The following is a 14300-nucleotide window of genomic DNA, read 5'->3' as shown; positions in this document are numbered from 1 at the left end:
AAGAATATACAGCTACAAGACTCATGTTTTGTTTCATGATGAGATAATGAAAAAGCTGTGAAAACTTTTTTTTTTTTTTTTTTTTTTAAAGAAAGTAGTCAATTGATTAGATTTGTTTCCTGAAAGAATGATGGTTAGGAAGTATTTTCATGGTGATAGGAATACTAGTAATCATAATACCATTTCTAAATTTTTCTGGGTAGAGAATCATTACAACCCAAATGGACCATTTAGTATACTGTACTGTAACTCAGTGCTCTGAGTGAATGAATAATCTCTTTTCTGAAATGTCGGTTTGTGGTCAGAAGCTGCTACTTCAGAAGGTGCTATGGGTATCAGAAATTAAATACATACATGTATCTGATTTCCATATCCTCTACCAGGAGTCATAGTTTGTGCACTTACCCAGATGCTAACTGGTTTTACCCTCAGGGATTTAACTGGCCCTGTAAATGCTAATGCATGCATGCATGGAGACACTGCAGTTGCTTTTAATTGTTTGTAAGGTAGTTTATTGTTCTTAGCTACTGCATACATCTTTTGGTTATCTCTAGATAAGATTTTTATTTGCAAAGGTATATTCAGAGGTATTCACATATGTGGCATTTTGCAGCTTCAGCCTAACAGTGCATCTGGAAGTGGTGCTTTGGAGCATGATCCATCTTCGATTTATTTGCGTATCCCTGCTGGTGAAGCTGTACCTGGCCCCCTTCCTCTAGGAGTATCTGTCATTGATGCATCTGTGGCTCTTTTTGGTGTGGTTTTTCCTCATGTCTCTTACAAACATAGGTCAGTTTACATTTATATTCAATTTCAAAATTCAATGAGGTCTGTACTGTTTTTAGCTATGAAAAGATCTGGCTGGGGAACTGCAGAGTAGCTACGTATCTAGATTGTTCATTGTACTCCTGATCTTGGTATCTTTTAGGGAATGCTCTTCACAGTAACACTTCACAGCATGAGGTTAAATGGGAAAAATAATAGGAACAGTAATAGGAACATGGAACCTAACATTGTTTTGAATGGTAGTGGAGAGGCAGCATTTTTCCAGTCTTGCCCTCATAACTTTCTAGTTATACAGCCAAATGTATCTGAATAATGGCTTTCTCTTTGTGGTGTTTTCTCCAAAAAGGGGGATGAATTAATCTAAAAGAAGAGTCAGCAAAGTGACATTCAAAATAACACTACCTTTTCTGCCTAAGGTGAATGCCTTCTGCAGCCCCTGAAGCATAAATTCTATGACCCAATTTAAAAGGCCTTTTGGTTGTGTGCAGTTTTTACCAGCTGTGTTTTGGTTTGCATTTTGAAAGAATGTCACTTAAATTATGTTCTTTGTTTTAGATTACAGATGTTGGATCACTTTGCTGAATGTGTCAAGCAGGCTAAAGGTGTTCGACAGCAAGCTGTGCAGCTTAATATCTTTACTGCTGTTCTTAGTGCCTTGAAGGTAAAACCTGTGAACTTGTAGTAGATACGAAAATTCAGCAGTTTAGTTTGTAGACTTGTGTTCTGTACAAAAGGCTGTTAGAAGAACATTGCTGAAGTTAATACTTAAACTTTTGGAAACAAAACCCAGACCTTGCAAATTCCCTCCCTCTCTCCCCTCCCCTCTTTTCAGATGTTCTTTGTTTTAGCTCATCTGCATGTATGAGTACAAAGAATAGATGAGATTCATGTCTGTATAGTGTTGTCTTTATCTTCTTTTTCACCGCTCTAATTTTCTTTGCACTGTACTTAGGGATTTAAATACTTTGTCATACATACTCAAAAAAAAAAAAAACACCCCTCATATCTTTGCATGAGTATTGTGCAGGTGAGGCTCATGGAAACACAAAGATAAACTTGGGTCTCCATTTTAGATGTCTGAACTATTTATTCTTTAGACTCCTTAATATAATATAGAATTTTAAATGCTTATGCTCAAGTCCCACTGACTTCATTACAATTATTTGTGCTCTATCTGTGCTTGGAAATCTATCCTCATGTTATGAAGTCAGGAATCTAGACAGTAAGTGAGAGAAATACTTGGTTTCAGTGACTTGTATTACCTCGAGGCTCTGTGGAACAGTGTCTCAGTGTAAGATTTTCTTTCTACTTGTCAAATTTATTAAGGTATTTCAAGATTTTTTTCTGATGTTCTGTATGGATTTCCAATTCATGAGTCTGTCAGATTTTCCCCCATTATGTCATCATCCTTCAGCTTCAGGGCAACTGAGTCCTGTGCACTGAGGAAGCTGTCCTTATGGAAGTGTTAGACTGTAATTAAAGATTGGATGGGTTTCTTCTTGTCTGACCTTTGCCATCCAAACAATGACTGCCTATCTTCAGCTGCTTTTTAATGGGTCTCTGATCCCCACTTGATGGGGAGAGAGGACTGTCTATGGAGAGTGAATTGTCCCACTTCTTTTAGGATGCAATGACACACTCTTCTCCCTTGACTATAAGATAATTACCCAGGCTTTTTAGCCTAGGTGTCTCATGCTTTAGATAGTGAATGGCTCCCTCTTCAGTTTGGTTCCTAGCTTTGAATTAAGGCACCTCAGCCCTGATGTACAGCTGAAGGGCATACTGCTGTGTTTTAACTCAGCAGGCAGCTAAGCACCATGCAGCCACCTGCTCACTCTCTGTCCCTCCCCACCAGTGGGACTGGGGAGAGAATCGGACTGGGGGTGTGGAGAAGTAAAAACTGTTAGGTTGAGATAGTTTAATAGGATGGAAAATGAGGGGAAAATAATATTAATGATAAAAGAATACACAAAGCAATTGGAAATCAAAACACAGCACCATAGCAGTTATTAGGAAGAAAATTAACTCTATCCCAGCTGAAACCAGGACACAAGCCCATTTATGTATGTGATCTGGAGCATTTTAATTAGAGTATTCTGGGAACTGGACTGCAAAATCCTGGCAGACTTGGGCAAAACACATTTTCGTATGAACCTTTAGTTGGGTAAAGTTTTTATAGTAGCAGCAAAAGTCAGTTTCCCCCCCCCCCCCAAAAGCTGCCTGTGAAATGTCAAGTCTTTATGTAGAACTTAGTAGAGTTTTTGAAAAGAAAGTTGTCACAGATCTCACACTGGCAAAGGCTTCTCTTCCTTGCTTTGTCCTTAGAAATATGAGCCATGCTGAAACATGAGACAAGTTGAAAGCTATTTTCTGAGAAAGGAGCTTGGGATTTCCCATGCCATGCCAAAAGGCCAAAGAACTGTCAAAAGTTTAAGAGCTGAAATGAGGATTTCAGAACAGAAAATGAGAATCTATGGTAGAGCCATCAGCTTCTTCCTCTATAACACATGCAGTGCTTCACATGTATTTGATTATTTTTCCCAAAGTAAAGACTTCTTTAAAGTTATAATGGAAGGTAGTGTGTTATTAAAGGAATATGGAAACCGGAGAACCTGCAGCAACAGTGTTTAGTGTTATTGCTCTGTAACACACTTATATAGCATACAATATACAATTTCAAATATATAAATGTTAAGAAAAAATGTTCTCATGTACTTAAAATCTATTTGATTCTTGAAGAAATGCAACTTAGCTGTGTTTTTTCTGTCTGATAAAGAGATATTACAGTTAAATTTAAAGCACCCCCCCTTCTTTTCTTGTCTTTTCCTTTGGTTATCCTGTGTCAAGCCAGCTGCTAGTTAAGATTCAGTAGCATTGAGGTGTGTGTGTGTAACGCTATAATGAATTTGATAACAAAGAATGGTGTAACGCATCTTCTGTATGTGAAATAGGTAGAGTGCTGGCAAAGCTAAGACTGTGTTTTTGAGTTTTAAATATATCATTTTTAACTGAAGATCTTACAGTAATGTTGCTCTTTCCTTCCTCCCCTGATTTGGAATGTTTGATATTTTTTTTAATTGTTCACGTAGGGTTTAGCTGAGAACAAAAGCACATTAGGACCAGAAGAAGTTCGCAAATCTGCTCTGACGCTGGTGATGGGTGCCCTTGATAATCCGAATCCTATTCTGAGATGTGCAGCAGGAGAAGCTCTTGGCAGAATGGCTCAAGTGGTTGGAGAAGCCACTTTCATTGCTAGAATGGCTCAGTACAGCTTTGATAAGTAAGTTGGCTTTGATTCGTAAAGGGAAATAAAATATAGTTCAGAAAATTCTTCTATGAAATAGCATTTTTTTTTATTCTTTCTCTCCATGCTTTATTATAAAGATTATATAGGTCGAAGAAATCTTGAAACAGTCTTCAAATTTGGATTTATTTCATGTGATTCTTCCAGGAATAAAAGTTTATTTGTTACATTACTTGGAATGCAAAATGATACAAATGAAGGGTTTTTCATGAGTTACTTGTAAGGTAACTAAACTGCTTCAGGTAGATAAACTCAGCTTACACTAAGTATGCCTGTAGCATGAATTGTATGATAGAAAGATGTTTTGATGAAATAGAACCACTAACATATCAATTTAACTTACCTACTGGTCCATTTGTTTTTTCTATATTCTGTCATTAACTCTCAGCTCTTTAGAAGGATACCTGGTACATATACCAAGACAACATATTTCCCAATTTCAGCTTAAATTTTAGACATCAGCCAGTCTGTGGATCTGAATGCTCCTACCTCAGGGCTGCAGCATTTCTTTTGGTTGGCCATGCTACATGAATATAGTCTCCTACCTCTGAGTAATTCAATTTTTCTCCATTATTTCATCTTGTAATGAAGTATATCATCTTCATGGTCGTTCCTTGAATTTCCGCTACTGGGACTCTTCCCTTGGTTTCTTATGTAGGACTCAAGTTAACAATGGTTGCCAGTCTGTTGACACTGTCAAACCATTTTTCCATGTATGGCATTTGCATTTACTTTCTTGCTGCTACTGCTGCTGTTGTTGTTTACTAATGGCTATGAGCATGCTTCTCTGACACGTATAGACAACCAGGAGAAAAAAATCTTTTTTCTAACTAGGATATCCTTCTTCTATCTCTTTTTTTTCTTTTTTTTTTTTTTTCTGATGAGGGTTTTAATTAAAGTTGACATGTATGTGACATGCATTCTGAGCAGAAGAATTGTGGAAAACACACAGCGAGTCACTATTTCATGCAGCTAGGTCATTCAGAATGCTATTCATTGTGTTTTAAGTTCATTAATAAAAATACTACTACAAAAGCTATTGGAAAAATCTCAGAATGCAGCTGTAGAAGAAGGCAGCTGTATTAAGTTGTCTGCAGTGGAAGATGAAGCTGTGGATTCCATCATAATTTCTGTGTATGTTTTGTCATTTTTTTTGTTCTTGATTTCTTTTCACTGCAGTGGCCTAGCAATGACTCTTATGATTACTAAATCAGTCTACTGTGAAACATTGGTAAACACTAGGCTCTTTTCCTATATTCTTATACTTCTAAAACACTTGCTCATCTAAAATGTCAAGTTACGATCATGAAGAAAGAAAATCACTAAAATGTATTTTTTTTATTGACATGCTTTATATGTATTGCAGTTTAATAGCAGCATAGGTTATGTATATTGTTTTTGCTTTTCTGGTTAAGGCTTCTTACGGTCGTGTAACACAGACAGCAAAATTCTGTTAGAAGCAGTCGTTTGCACAGTTATGGTACTTGAAGAGTTTTTGTAATAAACTTAGTGAATTACATGACATCTTTTTATTTAAATGTTTACAGGTTAAAATCTGCTCGAGATGTTGTGTCAAGAACGGGACATTCTTTGGCTCTGGGTTGCCTCCATCGATATGTTGGTGGAATAGGTTCTGGGCAGCATCTGAAAACTAGCGTCAGTATTCTCTTGGCTTTGGCACAAGATGGAACTTCTCCTGAAGTCCAGGTAAAAAACACAATTACCACAGAATTGTTTTTAAATGTTCAGGATTAGAATTCAAAGTTAATTCTGACAGAACATTCCTCTTGACAATGTGGAGTTGAATGGTAGAAGGAAAAATGTTGCATCTTTCTTTACTGCAGCAATGAAATCTATCAAAGCATTAGAATTACCAAAGAAGGGGAAAAGAGGAAATCCTTTTTGAGTAAAAGCCACGTCTTGTCTGTAATTATTGTTCTTCAAAAATCATGCTGTAATTCTACCATAGAACAGTTAACTTCCAGCCATTCTTTTTTCAACTTAACTCAAGGAAATGATTGTAAGTGACTGCTGTGCTTTAGCAGCAGGAAATTGAATGCCATCCTTGATTAGGGGCACCTTATACCCACAGATTGAGAAGGTGAAGCCTCCAGTAACTACGTGAAGACATACATCCATGTTCACCTTGGTTTAAATTATGAATTTGATAGAACAAAAAATAGTGGTTTTTGTTTGTTTGTTTTGCCCTCAGGGCAATAAGAAAATAACCTATGCTTTTGCAGCTTGTTGTTTGGGAAAACAAGACTAGCTTTGTTTGGAGATAGATGTTAAACAAACAAACAAAACAACAACAACAAAAAAAACCAAAACACAACAGTAAATGCAATTTAAAGTCACTTTTAAATTTCCTAAGTTTATTCACAGTAAGTCAAAGTTCAGTTTGCATATATAACCTTGCTTTATGTGTGAGCAAATAATTTTAAAGCATGTACTTGCTAATCATTCATCTTTAAACTGGAAGGAGTTACTGCTTTATGAAAAACTTGAATTATAAAGGGCAAAGATTTAGAAGCCAGGTGGAATTTGTATGCCTATCTTATTTTCTACTAAGAGTATGATAACAGGCAACTGTGAAAAGCTAAGCTTTTACATCTCATCTGCAATGTAGGTATGCAGGAGCTGTATGTGAACATGAGCAATGGAAATTCACAAAAATGAGAATGTACATACAGCTGTAATGTACTACATACGTGCTTAGGACTGTTAAAATAGCTTCATGTGATTGCTAGTGTTAATGGGTTTTGGGTTGCATCAGAGAGGACCAAAACTGAGCAATTTTAAGGGAAGTTTTCTAGCTGATTCTTAAGAATCTAGCTTTGTAACTGTAATACTCTCTTAACATAATGTCTCTTCAGTGCAATTGCATCGCATTTAAATGAAGAAAGTTCTGAAATGTGATCACTTAATAGGATCTTTTGGAGAGATATCTCTTGCTTTCAGGTCTGTCAGAGACGCTGATGTCACATGAAACTTTAGTGACCAAAAATTCTTTTTCTTGCTTGGACATTTGCAGTAAATTATTTTGTAATTTACTTATAACTGAATAGGTTGATTTTTTTTTTTTTTCCTATCCCATAGTACACTGGCTGTATGTTTAAAGTGCTGCTTTCTTCTGCACCACCTAAAAAGAAAATTCATTGGAAAATGCATGAGAATTTTTCAGCTAGTCATGGAAATCAGTTTCTACTTATAATATCACAGGCCCTACCAGCTAAGGACTTTGTCAGCTAATTGTCTGCTTTGGAATTTGGAATCTGCATCCAGTTCTACATCAGAAATGACTGCCTTTTTCACATGTTAAAGGGTCACTTTTCTTCCCCAACCTCCCCTCCCTCCCTCCACTTTTTTAAAGTGGATGTGTTGTTTGTGTTTCTATTTTTCTTTCTCAAAGTGCTTGACCATTTCTTGCTCAAATACTTTGTCATCTTCGTTATCCACAAAAATGCTGGCAGCCAAACAGCACGCTAGAAATATCTCAACTCCCACTTGATTGCTTGAGTTTTTTTGGACATCTGAAACACTTCTGGAGTAAGAGAAGCTAACTAGACACATAAACAGGGTTGTGCAGAGCTAGGTTCAGTCTACATACATACTCATTTTCTAAATGTATTACTCAAAATATTCTTCCTTTTTTTGTTTTCATAGACCTGGTCTCTCCATTCACTTGCCTTGATAGTAGATTCTAGTGGACCAATGTACCGTGGATATGTGGAGCCAACGCTTTCTCTAGTTCTTACTCTGCTCTTAACTGTTCCACCATCACATACAGAAGTACATCAATGCTTAGGCCGATGTCTCGGGGCTATAATAACTACTGTTGGGCCTGAGCTGCAAGGTTAGTGTTAATTTGAAGAGGAAGGGAAATTAACTTGTATAAAGCCAATGCATCGTGTCCTTAAATGGAAGATAATCAGTTTTTGTTTATTGTGGTTGTGGGTAGTAGGGGAAGGCTTTGACAAATCCAGGGTCCTGGAAGGAACCTCAAGTCTGTTTTATGTCTACTGGTGGTTCCTTTATTTTTTTCCCTTCACGCCTCAGTTTGAGATTTATATAAAGAAGTTACAGTGATGTATGGTGTTCTGGTTAATGACAAACGTGTATGGTGAGTAAAAGATGAAAAACACCCTTGCTGTGTGTATGTTTTATGTAGGGCAAGATTTTTCCTCTGCTTCTTCAACATAGTGGTAGTTTTATTTTTGACTGATGGCAGGAGCTTAAGTTTGACATCATTGATAATGTGAACAATAACTCATTTCCACTTATTCTTGTTATTCTATCACAGTACTTTACCACAGAGAATAAGATCTTGCCGTGCCAGTACACTGTATCCCAAGTTATGTGGCTCAGATAACATGGATCATTAACTTTCACCTAGTGGGATTTTTTAGGAATGTGTATAGGCTGGTTTTTACGTCAGTGTTATAGAGTCAGGCAGCAGTACAATTTTAATTCTAAATAATTGGGCTTACAATTCTACTTTGGAAATGTCTCTAGATGACTTAATTTAACTTGATATCTGCTTGCTGTATAATAAGATCTTGATTTGAAGTGTCATGAACTTTATTAATAAAGATACTTACGTGGAATATCTTCTGCAAGTTACATTTTGCTGTAATTCAGTGTTGTGTTTTTTTTTTTTTAAATGTCATGCTGGTTAATTCTTAAGATATGGAATGGAATTATTTTTCAGATTAAGTTCTGTTCTTTCAAATGTGTGTCCTGTTAGAACAGCTTGACTCATCTGATGGAGCTAACAAAAATTACCTGCAGATACATATGCTAGCTTACACATTGTCTGATATTTTAGGAAATGGCTTTGTGTATGAAATGTTGTCCATATATATGGCCACATATAGAAGATGTTCAGAATTGAAATGCGAATAACTTTTCTAGTTTCATGTCCTGGGAAGATATTCTTAAAATATTTCCAGCTGAAGATCATTGATCCAAAATTTCATTTGGACAGAGTATTGTTTAACCTATTATTTCAACAGAGGAATTGAAACACACTCATGATTCTTTCAAGTAGTGTGGACGCTATTTTGCAGTAGGAATTCAGAAAATCTGCATGTTAATTTTGTGAACTTTTATGCATTAAAATATGTTTAAAGGTTTAAAATCTACAGCTGTCATAGCAAGATTTTTCTATGTTAAGGATATCATATTATTATCATTAGGTAATGGAGCTACAATTTCAACAATCCGTTCGTCCTGTTTGGTGGGATGTGCGATCACACAAGACCATTCAGACTCGCTTGTTCAGGCAGCGGCCATATCCTGCCTTCAGCAGCTACATATGTTTGCACCACGGCACGTCAACCTGTCCAGTCTGGTTCCAAGTCTTTGTGTGAGTACAAAATGCATCCCTTCTGTTCCTCAAAGTTTTGTGTACGTGCCTAGTAGAGAGGGCACAGGCGAAGCACTTTGCAAGATGCCAAGGATACCCATATATAACAAGCAAGCCACATTTGCAAAACATTGGAATGCAATAAAGGGACATCTGTCCCCAAGTTATTTTAGAAGCTTTTCAGAATGCTGCCCAAATTAAAGTCATAGGGCTGGATTCACTTTTACACTAGGTAGCACAAGGTAGCAAGCGTTTTTAGAAAATCACTTGTTACAAAGATGCTGAAATGCCCTGTTCCTTCCAACTGACTGCAGGCACAAATGGAAGAAGGTGAGCTTGGAAAAGGTGGGAGATTCTGGATTGTTTTTTTAACTGCTATTAGTATAGCAGGTGCTGACACTCAAATTCTTGTATTGCTATTGTGATTAACATTGCTCCCCCCATTAGTGTTCTGTCAGCAAATCCTGGCTTAAGCCAGGAAATGAGGCAGTGGCTAGAAACCAAAACATACAGAATACTACTATAAGAGGAAAGGTGGTGTGTGTGCTTTCATTTGTTTCTTTATTGCTATTGTTTATTTACTTCTTAATTGTTTTAGGAGGGTTTAGCAGTCCAATACTAAGAAGTTTGAAAAATACTCCCTGAAGTTGGTTGGGTGTTTTGCAAAGTTGATTGTATTGTTCACTGTGGAGCTAGTGGTTCTGTGTCATGTGAAAGAATAGAATCCTTCTTATGTCAGCACTGGAACTGTTTCTTAGTCTCCCTTCCAGACTTCCCCTAGGGTATCCTCTCATTGTTACATGGTTCAGCCCCCACCTGTACTCTGGAACACTACTGTGCAGTGTGTTCCCAGAGTCTGTCAATTGTCCTTGCACAAAATTTTGCATGACAGATATGCAATATATCCATAAGTAGCTAGGCCCTTCTGTATAAATACCATGCACAATCTGACATTCTCTCTAGCCAGTTACTCTGTAAGTACTAGTGGGTAATATTTCAGAAAGTGAAGTTAATGTAGGTATGACAAGTGGTGTTTTGAAAACATTTCCCGAGCTTTTCTGCTGTTCTTTACATGTTCCTTAATGAATGGTCCTTTGTTAAACAAAAGCTATTTTGCTTCTGTTTTTCCGATCCCTTACTTTCAAGTCTTACGCAGTTTGATAAATTTTCCTATGAATTGTCTTGTGCGTTTCATTTTACTGTAAACTTAGATATGTAGCCAAAGTCTGCATTGCCCTGCCCTATTAAAGTTTTCATAACTTTCCAACTTGCTTTTGTATGGAGTTAATGCCAGATACCCAAATTAAACTACAGAGCTGCACAATCTAGTTTCCTTTCTGCTTTCCTGCATTGGCATCATAAACACACAGTTGTTTGTTTTGCAACTGAAAACAGGGAAAGCTCTTTCCATTAATTAAATGCTGTAAAAGTTCTGTGTTTTATTTCTGAAATCTTGTACAGAAATCTTGTAAGACTGAAATCTTGTACATGTATATTCACGCACAGAATAAAGATGTACTGTTAAAGCGCTTTATAAACTACACAGCCCTTTCATTTAGGGTTGCAATTTCCATCCACATAATAACCTAATACTGAGAAAGCAAATGTGTATTCAGTTTATTAAAACAATTTCCTCAGGGTAAATAAAGAATTAGTTTCTTAAAGAGCCCTCTTCATCTCTTCCACTGTGGAAAAACATACAGTTCTCTGTGTAACTACTCTCTGTGCTACTACCTCTCAAGAAAATAGGTACCATGCACAATTCTTCAATAAGAAAAAAATACTTGCTTGTACTTGAGATGATTTCAAAGAATTGGAAGCCTGGTATTTGTTAGCAACAAAACCTGAAGCTGTCTTCTTGACAGGCATGTATAAAAAATTACGCTATAAATCCTGGTACAAGCTTGAAATGGAAATTTTTATGGTAGCTGTGTGGTGCAGCTGGTGGTGCCTTTTTTTTATTAAAAAAAAAAAAAACAGTGATCCATAGGTATAGCACAATGTGATGGGGAATAGTATTCTAGAGTATAACAGATTGGAAAGTATAATTAGTCTAAAATCATAGTGGCACAGTGTCAATACTTACGCTTTTAACAGATAACACCTGTCAATTCTGTATATGTCAGCTTTATTTTCAGATTTGTGCATTATAGAAAGTGCTTACTTGTGAACTTTAAAGACCTTGTAAAGAGTTTGGTACCCAGCAGCTCACACGGGGGCATATAATTGTAAAGTAGAATACTGTTAGTCCTTAGCAGCACTTATTTATGGGTATGGAGATGCAGCAGTTCACTCACCTGTAATGGTTCTGATTTAGGTTCACTTGTGCAGCTCCCACTTGCTCCTTCGCCGTGCTGCAGTTGCGTGTTTACGACAGCTTGCTCAGAGGGAAGCAGCAGAAGTATGTGAATATGCCATGAGCTTAGCAAAAAATGCTGGAGACAAAGAAAATAGCGGCATCAGTAAGTATTCGTTCATGAGGGCCTTTTGTGACAGCTGAGTGCATGTATTCATGCATGCATGTGGTTTGCCTTCAGGACAAAAAAAAATCACCACACTCTAAAACCATCTCTGCCAGCTCTCATAACTTCTCTCCCCACCCCTGCCTACTGTAATTCAAGTTGATTTAATTTCACCTGTAATTAAACTTTTCGTAAAGTTCAGACTTAAACTTTTCTGCCCTATTAAGAATGGCAATCAGGTAGGGAATACATTGTATATACAATGGAAACATTTTGCAGTTTCTCCAGTGCTTTAGGTCTTGCTCTTTTTAAAATTGACTTCATTTGATGTTGTGTGATTGAGATACCTCGTGTCATTTTCTCTTAGCAGCACATCCACTAACTTGTGGACTTTGCTGGTTGGTTCAATTCTTGCATGCATCACTTCATTCTGAAAATAGGATGTTCAACAGTGTTGATCAGCAATGCCTTCTTCCTGTGAATATAGAATTGTGGGGTTACGTAGTATTAAATCCCACCAGTTAAGTTTGTCTCTAGAAAGACTTTTCAGAGTCAATAACATTAGGAGTTCTTAAAAAACTGATGGGCGTGTACCTTGAAGAGATACACATTTGTGTTTTTTGTTTCTTTTTGAAAGTAATCCTATAAGCTGTTACATGCCTTACAAAAAAAAAAAAAAAAAAAAGCTATAGTAAAGTCTTTTTAAAGCTAATTCAGAAGAAATTAAGTAACACCATAATGTATTATTGCCTGAACTATATGTGCATGAGTGCACAATGCCCGATTCTCAGTAGTTATTCCAAATTTTAAAACTCAGTTACTGATTTCAGGAAAGATTTCTCATTCTCATTTTGCAGATATTAATCCTTTTGCACCAGGAGCTGGTTCTCGACGAGATGGTCATTCGCGGCATCAGGGGGTTAATATAACAGAGACAGGCCTCGAAGGTGTCCTTTTTGGTATGTTGGATCGGGAGACTGATCGCAAGTTGTGCTCGGACATCCACGATACTCTGGGACATATGCTTTCATCGCTGGCAGTAGAAAACCTTTCTCACTGGCTAATGCTCTGTAAGGATGTCCTTGCAGCTTCCAGTGGTAAGTGTTCTGTAGTATTCACATAAAAACTGATATTGCTTTAGTATTAGCATCTTCTGGAAGTATTTGTTTGGAACTTGTCCTTTCTAATTGTAAAGACGTGTTATAGCTTATGTTGTATATAGAATTTTGAGTATTATGCGTTAAAAGCACTTAAAAAGAGGAAATCATTAATGTTATATTTTTAAAAAGTATGTTTTCTTTTAAGATTAGAAAATTAGCCACCTTCAAGTAGGATTTCCAGTGGAGAAGCATAGTGATTATTGCCCTGACATTTCAGTGTCTTAGAAAAAGCAGAAACATGCTTTTTAGCCTTTGTACGTCAGGGCCATACAGAAGGAACAGTGCTGTACGTGTTCTGAGCTTTTCTGTATGAGGCTTTGAGGTACTGATGTGAAGATGGGTTACCATGGTGATGAAACTTCTTTGCTTGTTGCTCAGCTTTGCAGAGTTGTTTGCAAAGACCTTGTCCTCTGAGACCTTATTCCTGTTTTTTGGTTTGTAGGATGGTTGTGACGCAGATTCTGCTCATTTTCCTTGCATTTATGCTTGTTTATTGGCATATTGTGAGTTCATCCAAAAGCTCTTTCTAAATGTTGCCAGCTTTACGTTTACTGATGAGTAATGCTACCAATGATTTCGTTATGCAATGTAGTTACCGTGCATCTACCCAGAAAGACCTCACTTCATGTGTTTGAGCTTGGGATGTTCTTTACTTATTTTATGTGGGATAAGTTTTTAAAGTTTTGTACATGGTTGTCTGATCTCCTCACTATTTTTTATTTTTTTTTTAGTCTATGAAATGATCTTTGGGAGATATTTAAATGCATTTCTCTCAGTTGTGCTTAAATAAGCAAGGAACTTCATTTTGTACTCTTTCATACCACTAACTGGCATGTGAACAAAGTCTAGTTTGCTTTTTAAGCAGAGATTTACAAATCAGCCACATATGTTTTCCTGGATGCTTTCTGAAAACACTCCTGTTGTGATTTGTCTGTATCCATGTTTGATTTGCCATAGCGCCTCTCTATTGAATGTCTTGGCTCTTCAGCTGCCTAAATTCAGACTTTCTAAGAAACATGCTTTAGTTGGAGAAGGCTACTTTTGCAATAACTTCTCATTCTCTAATTACTGCCAGAAAAAAAATTGTCAGTATTTTGGCATTTTGCTGATTTAGACCTTGTTGTTGAGATTTTATGTTCTCACATCTGAATAGCCAAAGTGTATAAGCATGTTTGATGAGTTTTTGTCCCTTTTTTATTTTTAATGTGATCCCTGAAGCA

The 14300-nt window shown here is 36.8% G+C and overlaps 1 protein-coding gene across 2 annotated transcripts in view; it reads left to right on the top strand.

Annotated features, from left to right (window-relative positions):
- HEATR5B (HEAT repeat containing 5B) overlaps positions 1-14300 on the top strand; it is a 56479-nt gene that overhangs the window by 15655 nt on the left and 26524 nt on the right. For both annotated transcript variants that reach the window (XM_084285360.1, XM_084285359.1), the window contains exons 16-23: positions 614-789; positions 1342-1447; positions 3876-4066; positions 5638-5797; positions 7757-7946; positions 9289-9458; positions 11776-11920; positions 12778-13017. In XM_084285360.1, the coding sequence (XP_084141486.1) occupies positions 614-789; positions 1342-1447; positions 3876-4066; positions 5638-5797; positions 7757-7946; positions 9289-9458; positions 11776-11920; positions 12778-13017 (1378 nt within the window). The remainder of the gene's footprint in view (positions 1-613; positions 790-1341; positions 1448-3875; positions 4067-5637; positions 5798-7756; positions 7947-9288; positions 9459-11775; positions 11921-12777; positions 13018-14300) is intronic.

This window comes from Netta rufina (genome assembly GCF_964035555.1).
Source record: "Netta rufina genome assembly, chromosome: 3".
In the NCBI taxonomy this organism is placed as follows: Eukaryota; Metazoa; Chordata; class Aves; order Anseriformes; family Anatidae; genus Netta; species Netta rufina.
Note: the sequence above shows the minus strand (reverse complement) of the source record. Positions and strands in the feature narration are given on the sequence as shown.